The following is a 16,309-nucleotide window of genomic DNA, read 5'->3' as shown; positions in this document are numbered from 1 at the left end:
TTAACCTTGTCATCATTACCTGTTGCTGTGAGTGACGGCTCCATGTGTTGCAGGATGTCTTAGCAGTATCTCTGGACTCTGCCCACTAGAAGCCAGTAGCACTTCCCCTCACCTCAATGTTTATTTAGTTTTTGGTTTGGGTTTTTTTCGTTTATTTTGTGCCTGTACTGAACTCAGGGCCTCATGCTCTTGCTTAGCTTTTTTTGATCAAGGCTAACTCTCTACCATTTGAGCTATACCCCCACTTCTGACTTTTTGCTGGTTAATTGGAGTTTGTGTGCCTCAGGCTGCTGGCTTTTAAATCGTGATCTTCAAATTTCAGCTTCCTGAATAGCTAGGATCACAGATGTGAGCCACCAGTGCCCAGCTAGTTGTTTGTTCTTTCTCTGTGTGTGTGTGTGTGTGTGTGTGTGTGTGTGTGTGTGTTTAATTCAGTTCTAAGATTTGAACATGGTATCTCTGCAGCTCTGCCACTTGAGTCACACACTCAGTCACTTTTGCTTTAGTTTGTTTTTTAGATATGGTCTCAGGTTTTTTTTTCCCCTTGGGCCAGCCTTCGACTGCAATCCTCCTACCCCTGCCTCTGAATAGCTTGGATTACCGACTGGCTCTTACCTTCCATTTAAATTTTTTAAAAAGTCTCCAAACATTGCCAGATGTCTCCTGAGGCGGGAAGTCATTTCCAGTTGAGAACTACTGATTCAGATGAAGACAATGAGATCCAGAGAGGGGACATAATTTTTTGAGGGTTAAAGCTAGAATAAGTTTGGCTCAATACTTTTCCACCATATGCTGCTATTCATGAAGAACCTGTTGAATGAGTATAAATTCTTGTTGGTGTTGGGCTCCATCTCCACTAACTGGAGTTTCAGGGGAGAGAACTTTCTACCACTGACAATCCACTCCCAATGTAGGTGGGCTTCATGCACAGGTGGTACTAGTTATAAGTGTCCTGGCTGATGCCTCTGAAGCATTGACCTTTATCTACAAATGAATTCCAAGAGTCTCAGTTTGAGAGAATTTAACAGCTCCTACAGGAATGGGGTGTTACTGGGTAAATATGAAGTTCTGTTTCTTGGTTTTTCTTCCTTCCTACTTTCCAACCTATTCCCCAGTTCAGAGAAAATCTGTATGATTGATATGTATATAAATGTATGTATTATATGTGTGTTATATGTAATCTTATATATTATAATATACATGTTACATATTATCATCTATATAATATACGACTATGCATTATAACATAATATATAGTTTACATGTTATACATGTGTTACATATATTATGCATATTATATGTTACACATATAATATGTTACACATATATAATATATAATAACATATATAATATGTTACACATATTACATGTTACACATATAATATGCATATATTATATGACATAATAAATGTATACATATATATGTATTTCTGAAGTTCTACCAAGAGAAGCTGAACTGAGGTGCAGAAAACGTATCTTCTATGATAGTAACCAACAAAAGCTGCTAGGCTAAAGAGGAGTGGGAATTGACCTGATAGTAATAGGACTGAAATAGGATCTGGCAACTACAGAGCTAAAAGGGAATTAATCATCTCCTTTAACTAATTACTCTTACATTTGGCAAATGGCCAGCTCACCTTGGATCCTAAACCATCTCAGGTTAACCTTCCATGGTTAGATTTGGGGATTCCTACAAACCCATGCCTACTCTTCCTTTTTCTGTGTAGCTAGATATCTCTGCTACTTCACTGGAGTCCTTCCCTTTGATTTTTTTTTAATGATTTGCTTTTTTTCCAGGGTGGGAGCCCAACTCCTTTTGACAGGAATTTTGCTACCAAGATGGGAGCTAAGGCTATGAACTGGATGTCTGGGAAAATCAAAGAGAGTTACCGTAATGGTAAGTGGGGTTAAGATAGTTTGTTCCTTCTATCAAGGCTGGCTGTCTGATGTAGGTGCTCATTGACCATCCTTTCTTTCAGGGAGGATCTTTGCCAACTCTCCTGACTCAGGCTGTGTTCTGGGAATGCGTAAGAGAGCCTTGGTCTTTCAACCAGTGACTGAGCTGAAGGACCAGACAGACTTTGAGTGAGTAATCTACCATTAACAGAGGTCCTCTCCCTGCTACTTTACTCTCCCCACCCCTCCCCAGCCTGCTCATTGCCTTCAATGCTTTTCTTTAAGGAGTAGCACCATTAGCCTTTCTCATTTCACATTTTAAATCCAGCCTCTTTTGCCCACCTTCTTCTCATGAGCCTTTGGTAGAAGTTCAATGCAGTCCTATTATAAGCTTACATAATCCTCTATCATTCTTCTCCAGGCACCGAATCCCCAAGGAACAGTGGTGGCTGAAGCTGAGGCCCATCCTCAAAATCCTAGCCAAGTATGAGATCGACTTGGACACCTCAGACCACGCCCACCTGGAGCACATTTCTCGGAAGCGATCTGGAGAGGCTGCTGTCTAGATTGCTTTGGAGTGAGAGGAACAGATTATCTGATCATGGTCAGCTCACTGCCTGGTAGATCTAAGGCCATGATTTTTCAGTGTTTTAGCTGTTTTCATTAGGTTTCCTTTTATTCTGTACCTGCCACCATGATCAGCTCTGGCCAGCTGGGGGAGGAGAAAGAGAGTGAAATCTCCTTCTAGGTAGAATTTACCATTATTTCAACCCCAGCTTCCCCATCACACAGGCTACGTTCCTCCAAGTGCTACTACTAGATTTCAGTTACTACCGTTAGAATTTTCCTAAAAATAAGCTTTATTTATTTCTTTGTGATAAGAGTCTTGGTTCCTCTACTTTTATTACAGTGGCAAACTATAATTGCACTAATAAAAACCAACTGGTCACTGTGCTTTTGGTCCTCCTGTTACCCTCACCAGTGTGATGTGACACTACTGTCAGTTCTGAGCATCAGACCTGCCCAGGCAGAATCCCTGGGAGCAAACAGCCCATGTCATCACCATGTGCAGTCCTCTCTGCCTGCTCGATTATTTTTCTTAGCACCTCTTGGCTAGGGACACAATATCCCAGAATACAGTACTGGCCCCTAGTATTATCCCATATTAGTCCCTCCGGCATTCTCTGCAGCTGAGAGGATGCTCCCAGTCTCCCTAAAGTTGTGTTTCACCTCTTGATGGATGTAACATCACCCAGGGTTGCTTTTTTTCTAGCCATCCAGCACTCTCTACTCCTCTGGAGTAGAACCTTTATGGGAAGGACAGGTACATTTTGGAAACCTAGAAAAATAGAGCCCCCCAGTGCTGGCCTTGCTTTGGTGGGTTGGTTGGAATATAAGTTTTCGGAAAGATGATAGATCTTATTCAACTGCTGTTTCTCTTCTATTCCATAACAGCAGTTTTGTCCTCTTCATTACTCAAGTGCCCATTAATGCAATTGGTACTTGGGATAGGGACTATTGATTATACTCCAAGTTAAAAGAGGGTGTGCTGTTTGGTGTGTGTGTGTGTGTGTGTGTGTGTGTGTGTGTGTGTGTGTGTGTGTGTGTGTTGGTACTGGGGTTTGAATTCAGGGGTTTGCACCTGCTTGGCAAGTGTTCTCTTGCTTGAGCCATGGTTATTTTAGATAGAATCTTCCTTTGTTCCCAGGATGGCCTGGCCTGTGATCCTCCTATCTATACTTCGACTGTAGCTGGGATGACAGACATGTACTTCCACACCCAGACTTTTCTGTTGAGATAGAATCTTATGAACTTAAAAAAAAAATGTTTTTGGCCTTGACTCACCTAGAACCACGATCCTCACAATCTTAGCCTCCTGCAGAACTGAGATAACAGTCAGGGGCCACCAGTGCCCAGCTGGGTATCATGGTTTTATTATTTTTTTAATGTTATTTATTTTTTCTTAATTTTTTGATTTTTTGCCATCCCTGGAGCTTGCCTCAGGGCCTGAGCACTATCCCTGGCTTCTTTTTGCTCAAGGCTAGCACTCTGCCACTTGAGCCATAGCGCCACTTCTGGGCCATTTTCTATATATGTGGTGCTGGGGAATCAAACCCCGGGCTTCATGTATACAAGGCAAGTCCTCTTACCACTAGGCCATATTCCCAGCCCCCGGTGTCATGGTTTTAATGCTAATTAAGATTAGCCTGCAATTCACCACCTGCAATTGTGGCTCTCAGCACACATGTATGTGCATGTGCACACACACACACAAACACACACACACACACACACACACACACACACACACACACACACACCATACCATTTTCTCCCTTCTGTGGTGAAACAGGAAAAAGGGTAGAGGGAAGATTTTTTTTCTAGTAGATCACTTTTGCTGGTTGTCTGAAGTTATTACTGTGACACCACAAGAACAGCTCTAAATAGTAACTGAGAAAGCTTGTGCTCTGAAGTTCTCTAAGGGGGAGAGAAACCAATAATAAATACCATATGCTGTTAAGTATTTTCCTTCTTATCATTGAGTCCTAAAAATAGTTTTATGAAGGGAGTGGTGACAGCCACTTTGAGAGGACACTGGCTCCAGGTGATTAAGTAGTGTCTCCTAGGTCTTACAGTCTAACAAAACTAGGAGTAAAAAATGGCTGATGGGGGCTGGAAATGTGGTCTAGTGCTATAGTGCGCGCCTCATATACATGAAGCCCTGGATTCGATCCCTCAGCACCACATATATAAAGAAAAAGCCAGAAGCGGCACTGTGGCTCAAGTGGTAGAGTGCTAGCCTTGAGCAAAAAGCCAAGGACAGTGCTCAGGCCCTGAGTTCAAGCCTAAAGAACTAGCAAAAAAAAAAAGGCTGATGGTTGATTTTTAAAGCCTGTCCTCTCCCTCCCCCCCTTCTTTTTTTGGTACCCATCCTGAAACCTGAATGCAGAGCCTGGGTACTATCCTGGAGCTTTTTTCCCCTCAAAACTAGTCCTCTACTGCTTGAACCACAGTTCAATGTCCAGCTTTCTTGCTGATTCATTGGAGATGAGTTTCATGGACTTTCCTGCCTGGGCTGGCTTTGAACCATGATCCTCAGATCTCAGCCTCCTAGGAAGATAGGATTATAAACATCAGCCACCAGCACTTGGTCCCATCTCCATTTCTTATGTCTCTTCTTCCTCACAAGGCTGTTCAAATCCAAAAACCCATTAGAGCTATGATAATGAGAAGGGAAAGATCAAGAAGTCATCTAGAACATTTTAAATGCTACCTGCTATTAATTTATAGATTCTCTTTCCTATCTTGAATTCCCTAGAAAAAATGATGAAGGAGGGGATGGGCATGTAAAAAGTTAATTGCAGAAGAAAAATGTTCCTTGCTAAAGAATAGACTAGTTTTAAATAGTCTAAGAATTTAAAGTGATCTAAGAAAAAAATGAAGACCATTTAGAAATGAAAAAATCCTATTAAGTACATGTCATTTCCCCAGAACTCAAAAGATAGGTGATAATGTGTTTTGTGGAGTGGAAGCAGAATTCACTGGCCACCCACTGTATAAATGATTATGAGTTAAGAAACAAAATACCTTTTCCCACATGGGCAAAATATTTGCCCCTTGTAGAATATCAACAGGATATAGAAGAAAAAATAGAGTAACATGTAAAGCAGTAGTTTATAATGGGGTGTATATGATAATAGAACCATCTTGGGTGCCTTTAAAAAATACCAATGCCCTGACACATTAAACTGATTAATCAGTTTTAAAGGCCTTAGTATTTAAAAATTTCTCTATGTTGGACTCTAATAGCTCATGCCTATAATACTAGCTACTCAGAAGCTGAGATCTGAGGAACAGTTAGAAACCAACCCAGGCAGTAAAGTCTGGGTTTTTACTCAACTAGCCACCAAAGAAAAAGCTGGGAGTAGAGCTGTGGCTCAAGTGGTAAAGTGCCAGCCTTGAGCAAAAAAAGCTAAAGAACAGTGCCCAGTCCCTGAGTTCAAGCTCCAGTACCAGCACATGCACACATACACACACATTTCTCCATGTACCTGTAATTAATAACTAGGATTTGCTACGCATTAGAAACTTAATAACCCACACCTCCCCCAAGAAATTCTGAACAATTAGTATTAGGTTTTAAATTAGTTTGGGGCCTTAGTATGTAGAAAAATTCCCTAGGTACCTAATAGCTAGGATCTCATTCCTGAACACACCTAAAAACATCTGAAGGAACTTAATAGCCCAGGCCTACCCCCAAGAAATTTTAAACAATTGGGATTAGACGAAACCTTGGCACCAATGTTTTCAGTTTTCTTGGTGATTTAATGTGCAAGTAGAATGAGTGTGTGCACACGTGTGCATGCATGCTCACACACTCACCAGTCCTAGAGCGTGGATGCTGTCCCTGAGCTTAAAGTTAGAACTCTACCACTTGAGCCACAGCTCCACTTCTGGCTTTTTGGCGATTAACTGGAGATAAGAGCCTCGTGGACTTTCCTGCCCAGAACCCTGATCCCCAGATCTCAGGTGCCAGATCCCCAGATCTCAGGCCTAGGGCCTGTGCCTTAGGCAAGTTCTCTACCACTAAGCTGTGGCAATAATTCGAAACACAGGGTGAGGGTAGATATAAAAGGGAAGCTTTCTAAAAAAGCTCACTTCTACCCCATGCCCATAGTCCCAATGGGAAAGTTTGGGCTAGAAAGATAGACTGAAGAACCAGGTAAAGAACTTTTTATAAATGGGAGGAGGAGGAGGAGGGAGTGGAGAAATGTACAAACAGAAATGAGCAAACTTGCTTTTAGAACTATTTATTCCTTTTTTTAATGGGCAAAAAACAAACTCATTAACAGCAAAAGGACAAAGGAAGACATTTCAAATTAGCTGTCAATAGATTCCATTTTGTAATTCTCAACCAGTTTTTTTTAAATGGATTTTCAAATTTGCATACAGATCATCTTACAACCAATCTTAACTTGGTCTAGTTTCAGAACATGAAAAGGGACAGTACAGTTGATAAGTGTTGTTCACTGAATCTGATCTTTTTTGGGTAGGAGGTCCATCTCCAAAGTAGTTCTAACATTCTTTCTCTAGTCCCTCAACTCTACTGCCAACCAGTCTTCTATAGAACAATGAAAAGCAAAGATTGCAACACACAGTAAGTGATACCTCTTAGTAGAGCAAGTTTCCACAGAGGATGGAGAAGACCCCTGGCGTGTAATTATCCCAGCCCACCCTCCCAACTAAGGCAAAGACACCTTTGTCCAAGGTGCAGGAAATGCCTGCTATGCTCATTAGTGGAAAAAAACAAAACACAAAACAACAAAACACATCAGAATAGTTCAGGACTTTCAGGAGTTCTTAGGACTGCTTTGAACCTGCTTTCTCCTCAGTGTGGGAATGGCAAGGTATCTGAAATAATCCCTGGGTACACCTATGAAGAAAGGCAAAGCCTATTGTTTCCTTGGGTGAGGGGGTAGTTCCTTCCAAATGCTCAGTTCACAATGTTTGAGACTTTGGCAGGCGGGCGTATCTTCATCCCCAGCATGCCAATTGCTGCTTAGCTAGAACTGTGATTTTCTTAAAAGTTTTTCACAAATCAACTAAAAAGCTTTCTAGAAGGGATTTTTCTGTGCTCTTAAATCCTATCCCCAAAGGAAAATCACACACACACTTTACTTGCCATCTTCCTAGAGAAATTTTAGTTGCATGGTTGACTCTCCCTAAAGGGGCAGGTGTTGGGGAGACCACTTTTGCAGTATAAAAAGCCAAGTAAGCAATAAACAGCAAAGAAAAGTGACAGATTTTTTTTGGGGGGTGGGGAACGGGGGGGGATTGGCGGTTTGGTTGCTTAGTGGTGAGGAGGGGAGGTTATGTGACATGTTGCTTCGAAATGTTTAAACCACATAACAGAACAAGTTCTTTTCTGTGTTCCATGATTGAGAGCTAGTACTGCAGGGAAAACCTCATCCAGAGTTGCCTGTGTGATGATTCAAGCATCTCCAGGCTATTCTACAAGTAGCAGGTATTCTTTCAAAGAAGCTGGCAGTGGAAGGCCTTTCACTGCATCTGGCAGATACTGGAGGCCCAGGCTGTGGCGCACAGCATAGCGAGAGAGTGTTTTCAGCGTTCCTGGGGCAGAGCAGAGCACAGTCAGTTTTTCACATAGCTGTTGGTCTTTGGCCACCTCTCGTGGCATGGTGCCATTTTTCCTTAATTCAAAGTGTCCAACAGCTCTGTGGAGGAGCTCAAAGCAGGAGTCCTCTTTCTCTGTTCCAAGTCCCCTGACTAGCAGAGCAACCAGGCGGGAGATGGGTGTCTGGCCTTTTAGGTTGATGACCTTGACCTCTGCACCATAATCAAGAAGGACGCTGACACTTTCAAGATTCCCCTTCATGGCAGCCCAGCTGAGTGGTGTATCATTGTTGTAATCCAGGGCATTGACAGAAGCCCCACTCTCCAGGAGAGCCCGCACACACTCAGCATTGTTCTTAAAGGCTGCCCAGTGAAGTGGGGTGTCTCTGTTGCCATCCAGAGCATTGGGATTTGCACCATACTCTAACAGGACCTCCACACATGCCTCATCTTTCTCTGCTGCATAGTGCAGTGCTGTTCGGTTGTAACCATCCAAGGCATTCACCTGCAAAAAGGGATGAACTGTATTACAGCAGACAAACAACTGAAAGAAAGAAGTGCAGCCAAGACTCCTCCATATATTTACCCATTACTTTTGCTGTGCAGTGTCCTGAGCAAGAGGTTCAACAAATAATTCCCAGGGAGCCTTGCGTGATCAACATGCAGGTATGACAGGAGCTTAGGTACAAATAGGAAAGGAACTGTCCCAGAATAATCGACCCTATTCTGTGCATTAACTAGCTGCCCTAGCATTAGTTAGGATTTTTCTGTAATGTTCACATCTCTATTCACTAGACTGTCTGCCACAGAATATAAAGTAAGGCAAGGGAAAGTGACATTAAAGTCCTTAACGCTGCTTTGCAGGAAATCCCACTGGAGAGCTGCTTGAATTGTCCTGACTCTTTGTATATCCTGTAGCTAACGGAAACCAGAATGAATAAATAAAGCTCTGCCTGTATGGCTTTGCTCTGTGCTCTAATCCTATAGAGAACTCAAAATGTGACATTAAGCCCTTTGCAAAACATGCTGTGAGTCTGTAAGAGATGAAAAGCATGTGGAGGGAAGAGCATAAACCTTCCAATACTTGAAAGGCAACCAGCTTCCTGAAAAGTGTGTATCATTTTTATTTCCAAGTCTTAAATTTGGTAAACAGTTTATCATCTCCTCTCATAAAATGAAATAAAGAAAAATTAAACCATTTAAGTGAGTTTAACTTTTTCATTTGGCTAAGCTTCATTTCCCCTCTGGCTATTTTCATGGTATAATTGGTTTTCACTCAGGCCACTCCTGAAGAAGTTTAATCCTGGAAGCTGAAATAGCCAATGGCAAGTTAGAGAATAGCCAGGCTGTACAGACACAGGGTGAGGGATTCTGTCTCAGGTTTACTGTCCAGTGTGTTTGGAACTGTATACAGGCTTCATGCTGATTCAAAACATCTTGGCATACACATCCTCAAGACTGCTCACAAATAGTCAAGAATGCTAGGTTAGTAAATGAACATGCACTTACTTAGCAAATACCACTTGCTGATTTTCCACACGTTATAACCTTATGGCCTAAGATAGCATGATCACTCCCTTTTTATGGATGGGGAAGATGAGGCAAAGAAGGACTTAAGGTGTTTAAGGTCACACCTCAGGAAGTGACTGGGGTGGAATCTGAACCCATAAAGGCTGGCTCCAGAGTCTTTTCAGTTCTTTATTACACAATGCTACTTCATGCCAATGCCAAACATCGAATTTCAAAAATTAATTTTTAGTTTTTGTAAAGGTACATTAGAAGGAAGGCAAGATGAAAACAAAACAATTTGTGAGAAAAAGAAAATAATACAAGTAGCCCAACCCCAAGGAAGGGATTGCCTCATTAAATTCTGTCTCCCAGAACTGCAGAGGTGTGACAGATGGTCTCCAGTGGTTTAGATTTAACCAGAGTTGAAGGGCCACTGAGCTTTCAGCATCTGACAGTCCATAGGCAAAGATGATTCAGTGGAAATACAAACAGACCTTAGGAAATGAGCTGGGAGGGAGAAAGAGAGATAAAGTTCCTTCTGGGAGACATGGACTGCTTAAATGAAGAAAAAAGGCAAAGAAATGAAGTCCTTAGTATCATTTTAAGGCTTCACTGTTAGGATTTTGCTTTCATATCGGCTATGCCAATGATGAGCATCAATTAGAAGGTCAATCTGGAGGATGTCTAGCAAGTCAATAACAGGAAAGTGTTGAAAACAATAGTTACCTCCGCTCCTTTTTCCAGGAGTAACTCCACACAGTCAGCATCTGACATCATACAGGCACAGTGAAGGGGCTTCAGGGTGCCATGGGTGCAGTTCACATCTGCTCCCTGTGGCAAAGGAGGAAATTCAGTCAGTGTGCTCAGCTCTGGCTTACACACTAGAATAGGACTCAGAACTGAGTCTGGGGGAAGAGAGCACCAATCTTGACAATAGTATACACAAACTACTGGTTCCTAGTTTCCATTTCTAGTAGGAAACAATATTGTCATGTCCATGTCCAAAACAAGGAAATCCACAAAAGAGGAAGGAATGCCCTGTCAGTTCCTCAGATCCAGTAATTACATTTCCACAAGGTAGTATGCTAAAATGATCACTTGGACATCCTTTTCTTTGTTTTTTGTTTTTCTTTCTTTTCTTTTCCTTTCTGTTTTTAGGTTGGAGACCAGAATTACAACTTGGTACCTGACACTTTTGCTTATTGGCTAGCACTATATCAATTGAGCCATGCCTCCAACGCCCCGCTTGGGCATTCTTGAGGATATAAGCTTATGCGTAAATGCTAAGGGAATCTTAGCATTGGCAAGAAAGCTGGACCAGAAATCCACTTTCTGCAGCCACCCTGCTCTGAAAGGAAAGTATGAGTAGACCAAACTGAGGCCAAACCTGGCACTTTTTTTTTTTTTTTTTTTTTTTGCCATTCAACAAATGACCCTTGCTAACTAAGTATGACTGTCTTCATATTTCCTTATAAACACTTTCAAGGTGGCCTCTCAGTCTTGGTATGCTCACCCACCTAATTCAAATCTGGTGTTTCTAATTCCTAATCTGATGAAGGTGATGGAGATGCCAGTCAGACCAAAGTCACTGAGTGACTCAGCAGCAGCTAGAATTAGAAGTGACAAAGTTCCTACTGCTGAGTCTTCCTGATACAACTTTTGACAGGAACAAGCTAAGACTATATGCCATCTTCCTTTGCAACTGTGCAGCAGCACTTGGAAGCCACTACCCCGCCCCCGGCTAGAAAGGAGGATCCTACCTATAGTGTTTAAAAGTCTCTCTTCCAGCTTTTCTTCTACAGGGAAAAACATGCAAAAGCGGTGCTCAACTACCTTCTAGTATGCCAGCCATGTAACCATTGAACAGAAGTGGTTAGGGATATATCAGGTCAAGTATTTTAGTTACTGAGCAGAACTAGAAAAGGCAGCTGTTAAGATAGAAGGGAAGTCATCCTGTCATCTCTCTATGTAATCATTGTAATGGAGGTGTGGAGAAAAGCTGCTAAAAATTTGAAAACACCACTATTTTGCTCACTTCCAACCACTCTTAGCAAAGCATATGTAGATTTAGAGCTTAGTAGCTTCCTCATGTATCATATCCAGGCAGAGATTTTTTTTTTTTTTAACCAAGAGAATGAAGCTAGGGTTATTTCACAATACAAAGTCAAAAGGAGGTGAGCAAAGGGGGCTGGGGATATGGCCTAGTGGCAAGAGTGCCTGCCTCGGATACACGAGGCCCTAGGTTCGATTCTCCAGCACCACATATACAGAAAACGGCCAGAAGCGGCGCTGTGGCTCAAGTGGCAGAGTGCTAGCCTTGAGCGGGAAGAAGCCAGGGACAGTGCTCAGGCCCTGAGTCCAAGGCCCAGGACTGGCAAAAAAAAAAAAAAAAAAAGAATAAAAAAAAAAAAAAAGGAGGTGAGCAAAGCAAAATATAGATGGAAATATATTTTACTATCAACTCAATACATTTAAGAAGAGTGGGAGAACTTCTTGTGATCTAATTCAAAGTTCCAAGCCTATAATCGCTTAGGATTGACCAGAAATATCTCCCCCTTCCCCTCTGTCACAGGGCAGTGGTATCAGCATACTCACCCCTCTGATGAGGTCCTCCACGTTATCATGTGGGAAGGAACGGATGGCAGCGATTGTTCGGATTAAGCGCTCTGAGAGAGAGTATTTGCTCTGAATGCTCTGCATAATATACCACATACTGGAACTCATCAAGGCTCAGAGTGTGTTCACATGCTCCAAACTGCCTGAAACAAAGAAGTTTTAGGCATATACAAAATATCACTGAGCACGCCTGTCCTTATGGTTAAGCGTTCTCTGAGGGCTTCCCACCACTAAAAAGCACATGTCCAAGAGATCAGTGGTTCATTAATACCATCTTTCATCATCATAAAGTTTCTGGAGTCCTGAGTAAGCCTGGACACAGCCCTCTGTTCTACTCTCTGGGCAAGGCTAACACAAGATTTCCCTCCCTAGGAGTTCAATACTAAGAGTTCTGTGAAATTCCTTGTAGTTTGCAAACAAGATTAGTAAAGGAATGGGAATCTTTTTTGAAGATTCCATAAAACCTTCTTTTCATCTTCTGAACTTTTGTTATTTATCAGCAGCACCACAAGTAAGTGGCACATATTAACCTTGCAGTATAGCTATGTAGATATGTAGATATTGTTTCTCCATCTACTATTTTGCACAGGTAAGTAAGGCCAGCCACAGAATCTCACAAAATGTAGATCTTTAATAATACTGGTGGTTGACCGACTAAAGGGTATTGAAGTGCTTGCTGCTTGTAAGAAGGGGGAGAAGGTTATGGAATAAATACATCCATCTTAATAATGATGTCACCTGTGACATATTTTAAATGTGTTCAGCCAAGGAGAGAAAAGGGAAATATATGAGATAACCTAAAATTTAAAAAGAATGAGAAACTAGAACTACTTGAAAGTCATCTATATAAAATCTGAAAAACAAAGTTCACGACAATAAAACATGCTTCCAGTCTTAGAAAAACAAGTCGATTTATAATTTATTAAAAACAAACTGGCTATTCATGACAACTGAGGAATATATTTGGGTAAATGTATGTTGAAACTATAATATGGCAGAAATTATAGGATACATTCAATATATGTTTTGACAATACAGGGTATGCTAGCATTAGGGAACATGTAAAATTACAGCCAATTACAATTTTTAATAAAACTTTACCTATCAGAACTGTAAATGGCTGGATGCAGGTGGCTCATGCCTGTAATCTTAGCTACTCAGGAGGCTGAGAACTGAGGATCGTGGTTCAGTGCCAGCCTAGGCAGGAAAACCCATGAGACTCTTATCTCTAATTAACCACCAAAAATTGGAAGTGGCAATGTGGCTCAAAGTGGTAGAGTGGTTTGCCATGAGCAAAAAGAGCTCAGCAATAGTACCCAGGCCCAGATTTCAAGCCCATGACCACCAAAAAAGAAAAAAAACAAACAAAAAACCTGCAAACACACACACACACACACACACACACACACACACACACACACACACACACACACACTGATGTACCAACTCTTTAGGTGTAATTGCTTAAAAATCTGGTCTCTAGGGGCTAGGAATGTGGCTCAGTGGTAGAATGCTTGCCTAGCATGCATTAAGCCCTGGGTTCAATTCCCCAGTACAAATTAAACAGAAAAAGTGGAAGTGGCACTGTGGCTTAAGTGACAGAGTACTAGCCTTAAGCAAAAGAAGCTCAGGGACAGTGATCAGGCCCTGATTTTAAGCCCCAGGACTTGCAGAAAGAAAAAGAAAAAGAAATCTGGGCTCTCATTAAAATACAAGTTTCTTAGGAATAAAGAATGGGATTTTTCTCTCCTTGTAGTTCCTGGCACATGGTAAGTTCTCAATAAATACTTGTTGAATCAATGTAAAGCTTATCACATTTGTTCCTAATAAGTATAGGATTTGCAACAAGTAAGCATATTAGTGTATTATTTTGGACATTTTATAACATAATTTTTGTAACCTATCTTTGTATATTACACAATTATAAACTCTAGTAGTTTCTTTGCTAACACGTAGCCATTTGTATGTTTAAAATATATAAATAAAAAATATATAGCTAGGCAGTGGCTCACATCTGTAAAATCCTAGCTACTTAAGAGGCTGAGACCTGAGTATTGTGGTTCAAAGCTAGCCCAGACAGGAAAGTCCATGAGTCTCTCAACTCCACTTAAGCACCAAAAAACTGGAAGTGGAGCTGTGGCTCAGATGGTAGAGCGCTAGCCTTAAGCAAAATGTTCAGGTACAGCACCTAGAACCCAGGACTGCCCCCCCCCCCAGTATATACATATAGTACAGTATACATATTTATAGCCATATACATATATATATTCACAGCTGTATATAAGGCTGTTTGTAATTCAGTGAAAGAGCACATGCTAAGTATCTGTAAGGCTGTGGTTTCAATCCCCAGCACCCCCTCCCAACTGATATGTATATAGATGTATAGGAATATACACATACACACCTAACTCCTCAACGACAAGAGCCTGTATTTTATGCTCTGTGTAGCAAGTAAGAGGAGAGGGGGTAAAAGTGAGTCAGGATTCCAAGGAAAGAGCCTAAAGCTGGAGGCTTGGACTGGAGTGGTTCTCCTGAAATTTTCTGTTCCATGACAATCTGATGAATCAACACCCTACCCCCATTTTTTCAGGGTGCTCTTGGACTCCAATTTAAGAGTATGGCTAGTGAGCCCTTTGCTACCTCAAAGCTCCCAGTAAAACAACGAAATTTCCAGGCAGATGGACATGCACTGTCAAGAAGAGTCAAAGAGTAGTCTAACCCTACCTTCTTTTTGGACAGTAGCTAGTGTACAGTTTGACCCTTAAAGGGTCCTTTCCTCAGTGAGGGCTGAAAGCCAAGATCTTCACCCCCATTTCTAGAATGCAGAGCAAATACCAAAGGGTTATTTATTCGTTTATTTTTGTGCCTACTGGGGCTTGAACTCCGGGCCTGGGCGCTGTCCCTCAGTTTGTGAGCTCAAGGCTAGCGCGCTACCGCTCGAGCCACAGCTTGGCTTCTGTCTTCAGGTAGTTTATGGGAGGTAAGAGTCTCACGGACGTTCCAGCCCTGGCTGGCTTTGAACCACCGATATCCTCAGATCTCAGCTTCCTCAGGAGCTAGGATGACAGGCATGAGCCACCGGCGCCTGACTTTTTATTCTCTGTCTTTGCTTTTCATGGAGACGCTGAAAGCCAGATGAATGGTGGATGAGAGGGGCGGCCTGTAGCTTCGCGGGCCCGGGCCTGCGGTCCCCGGGGAAAAGCTGAGCGGCGCCGGTGCCCCGCGGTGGCGGCCCACGGGGCGGAGGCGCGCAGTGCGGGGGACGCACGGTGGCCTTCCCCCGCCATGCGGCAGGGGCGCAAGCGCGGACCCGGGCCCGAGATCGCGCCTGGGCCTCCCCGGGCGGCCGCGGACGCCGACCCACCCCACCCCCGCCCCATCCCTTCCCTTAGAAGCCCCAGGACGACGTCTCAGCCTGGAGGCTCGCGGACCTCGAGAGGGCAGCGGAGAGGGCACTGGTGGGCGCGGTGCCAGGGTAGGGGGACCAGGCTGCAGACCGTCCTGCCAAGGCCCGCACTCACCGAACAGCAGGGTTAAGCTGAGCCGGGAAAGCCGCTGTCAAGACGTGACCCGGAAGCACAAGCTGTCGGCCACAGGAGGCCGGGCTTACAGCGCGGGAAGAACGGGTAGGAACTGCGCGTGCGCGCTGAGCAGCGCCGGCGAACCGGACGCGCCTGCGCAGGCTTGTAAACTAGCCACTAGTTACTTTGGCTTAATTAGCAAGTGACTTGCTCTTGGTTTCCTGCCCCAGATGCTTTGGGCATGGGTGAATTTTGTATTCTTGGCCGCAGCCCTAGGTTTCGATCCTGGTTCTGTGGTGAAAAAGCAGCTCACCAATCCTCCCCTCCGCCCCACCCTCGTGTGTGTGTGTGTTGGCATAGGGGTTTGAACTCAGGTCCTGGATGCTGTAGTTGAGCTTATTTCTGGCTTTTTGGTATTTAATTGGATTAAGAGTGTCACAGACGTTCCTGCCCCGGCTGGCTGCAATCCTGAGACCTCAGCCTCCCGAGTAGCTAGGATTACAGGTGTGAGCCACCAGTACCCAACCCTGACCTGTCCATTCCAACAGTGGAACCATCACACTGACCTTTCCTCTGCTTTCCAGTATCAGCACCTGAGATCAGGCTTGCACAGCTCATACCCACATCATTCC

At 43.1% G+C, this 16,309-nt stretch overlaps 2 protein-coding genes across 7 annotated transcripts in view; one reads left to right on the top strand and one right to left on the bottom strand.

The window, feature by feature from the left end:
- The window catches only part of Pfkm (phosphofructokinase, muscle), a 43,713-nt gene extending 40,863 nt beyond the window's left edge, over positions 1–2,850 (top strand). For all 5 annotated transcript variants that reach the window (XM_048365562.1, XM_048365535.1, XM_048365543.1 and 2 more), the window contains 3 exons: positions 1,798–1,897; positions 1,980–2,085; positions 2,318–2,850. In XM_048365562.1, coding sequence (XP_048221519.1) covers positions 1,798–1,897; positions 1,980–2,085; positions 2,318–2,462 — 351 coding nt within the window. In that variant the 3' untranslated portion in view covers positions 2,463–2,850. The remainder of the gene's footprint in view (positions 1–1,797; positions 1,898–1,979; positions 2,086–2,317) is intronic.
- Positions 2,851–7,711: 4,861 nt separating this feature from the next.
- Asb8 (ankyrin repeat and SOCS box containing 8) lies at positions 7,712–15,751 on the bottom strand. Of its 2 annotated transcripts, none has more exons than XM_048365514.1 (4): positions 15,678–15,751; positions 12,136–12,299; positions 10,267–10,371; positions 7,712–8,536 (listed from the first exon to the last, which is right to left on the bottom strand). In XM_048365514.1, the coding sequence occupies exons 2-4, from the start codon at positions 12,262–12,264 to the stop codon at positions 7,904–7,906; spliced, it is 867 nt and encodes a 288-aa protein (XP_048221471.1). In that variant the 5' UTR covers positions 12,265–12,299; positions 15,678–15,751; the 3' UTR covers positions 7,712–7,903. The 2 variants fall into 2 exon arrangements, with proteins under 2 accessions (XP_048221471.1, XP_048221480.1); XM_048365523.1 differs by having other exon boundaries at positions 12,136–12,295; positions 15,678–15,692.
- Between the last annotated feature and the right edge of the window lie 558 nt (positions 15,752–16,309).

Source organism: Perognathus longimembris, chromosome 1, assembly GCF_023159225.1.
Source record: "Perognathus longimembris pacificus isolate PPM17 chromosome 1, ASM2315922v1, whole genome shotgun sequence".
In the NCBI taxonomy this organism is placed as follows: Eukaryota; Metazoa; Chordata; class Mammalia; order Rodentia; family Heteromyidae; genus Perognathus; species Perognathus longimembris.
Note: the sequence above shows the minus strand (reverse complement) of the source record. Positions and strands in the feature narration are given on the sequence as shown.

Coding starts and splice junctions, on each gene's coding strand:
- Asb8 (XM_048365514.1), bottom strand. CDS start 12,264: ATGAGTTCCAGTATGTGGTATATTATGCAGAGCATTCAGAGCAAATAC. Junction 10,372..12,135: donor TGGAGGACCTCATCAGAGGG/GTGAGTATGCTG, acceptor CCTTTGCCACAG/GGAGCAGATGTGAACTGCAC. Junction 8,537..10,266: donor TCCTGGAAAAAGGAGCGGAG/GTAACTATTGTT, acceptor CCCTTTTTGCAG/GTGAATGCCTTGGATGGTTA.